This window comes from Hesperophylax consimilis, chromosome 28 (assembly GCF_061612785.1).
Source record: "Hesperophylax consimilis isolate HC1 chromosome 28, BYU_Hcon_1.0, whole genome shotgun sequence".
NCBI classification, from domain to species: Eukaryota; Metazoa; Arthropoda; class Insecta; order Trichoptera; family Limnephilidae; genus Hesperophylax; species Hesperophylax consimilis.
This window is the reverse complement of record NC_142863.1, coordinates 21217483-21221341: the sequence shown is the minus strand read 5'-3', so window position 1 is coordinate 21221341 and position 3859 is coordinate 21217483. Positions and strand designations below refer to the sequence as shown.

The window sequence follows — 3859 nt, the reverse complement described above, 5'->3', positions numbered from 1 at the left end:
AACGTCATCTATAGTTACTGTACAGTCAGATATAACACTATCTGTCTTACTCATGAAAAATCGCTAAATCGCCGTTCCAGCGTTGTACTAGCTATACTGGAGTTGGGGCCTAAACCGCTGATTTAATATATTATACCCATAGAGAGATTAGATGGATTATTTGTTATGGTTTTTTTAGAGTGGCAACACTCTGATTTATTTCGCATTCCGCGGCGTGCAACCAACTTCACGTTTATTCATATGTCAGATTCTGTCATCGAATGCCGGGCAATATGATTAAAACCGAATTGAAAATTAGAAGGAAGCGGAATAAAAATTGGGGTGATGTTGAAAAGGTTTGTTTTTAACCTCTTATCTTGGCTGTAATGTTTTATTTATTTGAAATTAGTGTTTAATGATTGTTTTCCGTGTAGGCGTTATTAAAGGATTGAATGGCTGATCACATTAAAGTGGTGGAGAATAAAAATTCTAATACAAATACCCTAATTTCCAAGAGGGAGGCTTGGAAAAGTATCGTAATGAAGTAAGTATACCTATGTATTTTTAACTTTTCTACACTTCCCTTCATAGCTTTGGTAAGTATCTATTTTTAATAAAAAATAACCGTTGTAAATAATTCATTGGTTAAGATCAATGTACCTACTTATGCCACTTAATTAATAATCCACTATTTTTCAGATTTAACACCCTGAGCGATATCCCAAGGGATCTATCTCAAATCCAAGCACAGTGGAAACTGTACAAATTAACATCCAAAAACACACTGAGCCTCTATCGTAGGGCGATAATGGCAACCGGTGGAGGGCCGAGACCGACAAGTCCGTCGGAGGAAATCTACTCACTGGTGGACATGTTGCCCAATGAATTTGCGGTGGACAGCAACTGTCACGATAGTAATTCGTATTCTGCAAAGGTAAATATTGTAGCTTTATTTTATTCAAAAGATAAATTTGTACGATGATAATAATTTTATTAAAATATTGATTGTTCTATCGAAACTGAACTTGTATTTAATGTATAAAGATAGAATAAAAGTTTGCAAATGGTGTTTTATTATTACAGATTTCGCCCACAAACGTAGCTGCTGCCCGACCACAATCACCTTTGCCACAACCAGCACCAGCACCACAACGAGTTCCACAGCCAGCTCTACCGGCACCGCCACCAGCACACACTGTCCCGCTGCGCTCTTCACCCCGGAGGCGACTCTTCACTAAAGTAGGTCACACATTACACTTCATTGCCATTTGTATAACAGACTTTATTGTCGGACCAAAATTAAAAGTTTAGTAAGAAAATCAATAAATTTGTTTAATTTCATATTTTTTTATTTATAAAATGCATATTTAATTATTAAGAAAAGATACATCAAATCACCATACATGTTGAATGAAGTGTAAACATACAGATTAAATATATCAAAACAGAAAAAAAGTAGAAAATAGATTAAACAGCACAATTATTTTAAACCAGGTATGAAAGATTTATGTTGTTTTTTTTCAGAAAGCCAAACCTGATGACTTGTCGGTGAAAGTATGGGAAGAAACCAAAAAAATGATGCACCTGGAGTACACGAAGAAGATGGAGCGTATGGAGAATGAGTCCAGGCAAATAATTCAGACTCGAATAAGGTTGACTGAAGACGAGTCCAGGGCCAACCTTCGGCTGAATGTACTGGAATCTGAAAATAAAATAAGGTTGATGGAGGAAGAGTCCAGGAACATTATTCATGCTCGAATAAGGTTGATGGAGGAAGAGTCCAGGAACATTATTCAGGCTCGAATAAGGTTGATGGAGGAAGAGTCCAGGAACATTATTCAGGCTCGAATAAGGTTGATGGAGGAAGAGTCCAGGACCATTATTCAGGCTCGAATAAGGTTGATGGAGGAAGAGTCCAGGAACATTATTCAGGCTCGAATAAGGTTGATGGAGGAAGAGTCCAGGAACATTATTCAGGCTCGAATAAGGTTGATGGAGGAAGAGTCCAGGAACATTATTCATGCTCGAATAAGGTTGATGGAGGAAGAGTCCAGGAACATTATTCAGGCTCGAATAAGGTTGATGGAGGAAGAGTCCAGGAACATTATTCAGGCTCGAATAAGGTTGATGGAGGAAGAGTCCAGGAACATTATTCATGCTCGAATAAGGTTGATGGAGGAAGAGTCCAGGAACATTATTCAGGCTCGAATAAGGTTGATGGAGGAAGAGTCCAGGAACATTATTCAGGCTCGAATAAGGTTGATGGAGGAAGAGTCCAGGAACATTATTCAGGCTCGAATAAGGTTGATGGAGGAAGAGTCCAGGAACATTATTCAGGCTCGAATAAGGTTGATGGAGGAAGAGTCCAGGAACATTATTCATGCTCGAATAAGGTTGATGGAGGAAGAGTCCAGGAACATTATTCAGGCTCGAATAAGGTTGATGGAGGAAGAGTCCAGGAACATTATTCAGGCTCGAATAAGGTTGATGGAGGAAGAGTCCAGGAACATTATTCATGCTCGAATAAGGTTGATGGAGGAAGAGTCCAGGAACATTATTCAGGCTCGAATAAGGTTGATGGAGGAAGAGTCCAGGAACATTATTCAGGCTCGAATAAGGTTGATGGAGGAAGAGTCCAGGAACATTATTCATGCTCGAATAAGGTTGATGGAGGAAGAGTCCAGGAACATTATTCAGGCTCGAATAAGGTTGATGGAGGAAGAGTCCAGGAACATTATTCAGGCTCGAATAAGGTTGATGGAGGAAGAGTCCAGGAACATTATTCAGGCTCGAATAAGGTTGATGGAGGAAGAGTCCAGGAACATTATTCATGCTCGAATAAGGTTGATGGAGGAAGAGTCCAGGAACATTATTCAGGCTCGAATAAGGTTGATGGAGGAAGAGTCCAGGAACATTATTCAGGCTCGAATAAGGTTGATGGAGGAAGAGTCCAGGAACATTATTCAGGCTCGAATAAGGTTGATGGAGGAAGAGCATAATACAAAGATGTTGATGCGCAAAGAAACACCCCCAACCCCCTAGCCCCCCGCTTTAGAGGTGTCAGTGGAGAGTCCCGCTGCTGCGCGTGCCCAGGGGACCAATTCTCCACCAACGGTTAGTATTTAATCATTTCCATTCATTTGCGTGTAATATCGTACATTTAAAATGTCTTCTTACTGCTCTAACGCTTCATTCAGAAGAAGCTCTGTCTTTGACGGATTCAACAATATGATAGTCGAAGAATAATGAATATTTCAGATATTTTAAAGTGTATTTCTACATTCTGTTATATTTACTGTCAATAATTAATATTATTCTAATTTGTTTTCAGACAAGGATCTTCCACTGTAAGCAGTCCTTAAATAAATAGTCACCACGAAACAGGCAACCTAGTATGATGACTTGATGTATCTATTCTCTTATTAAATATCATGCATTTTATAAATAAATTAATATGATATTAAACAAACTTATTGATTTTCTTACTAAACAAAACTTACATACTCTTTAAAAATGTTGACGAATGAAGACCTGTCTATTTGCATTTCCGGTCTGGTTCATGTTTGGAGCTCCTTCCAATTCCATGTCAGCATCGCCACCTGCTACTGGTCCTGCTACTGCATCCTCATCGCCTTCACCATCACCATCATCTATTGGAATCCAATTATAAAGCACAGCATTATTACACACAAAATTCTAATGTAAGGAATATCTGTTATTTTGAATTGTTTTCTTACCAAAATCAGGATCATTCATATCGACGGCAATACATTGGAGAACAGCAAGAGCTACTATAGTTGTCTTGATGGTATCAAGAGAACCTGACATACCCCGCAGCAGGCAACGAAATCTTTGCTTCCACACACCAAAACATCTCTCT

The 3859-nt window shown here is 38.9% G+C and overlaps 1 protein-coding gene across 1 annotated transcript; it reads left to right on the top strand.

The window, feature by feature from the left end:
* The first annotated feature begins 458 nt into the window (after positions 1-458).
* Positions 459-3506, top strand: LOC149410356 (uncharacterized). Its single transcript, XM_089648998.1, has 6 exons — positions 459-523; positions 679-913; positions 1063-1218; positions 1504-1787; positions 1833-3093; positions 3311-3506. The coding sequence occupies exons 1-5, from the start codon at positions 519-521 to the stop codon at positions 3019-3021; spliced, it is 1869 nt and encodes a 622-aa protein (XP_089505124.1). The 5' UTR covers positions 459-518; the 3' UTR covers positions 3022-3093; positions 3311-3506.
* Positions 3507-3859: the final 353 nt, after the last annotated feature.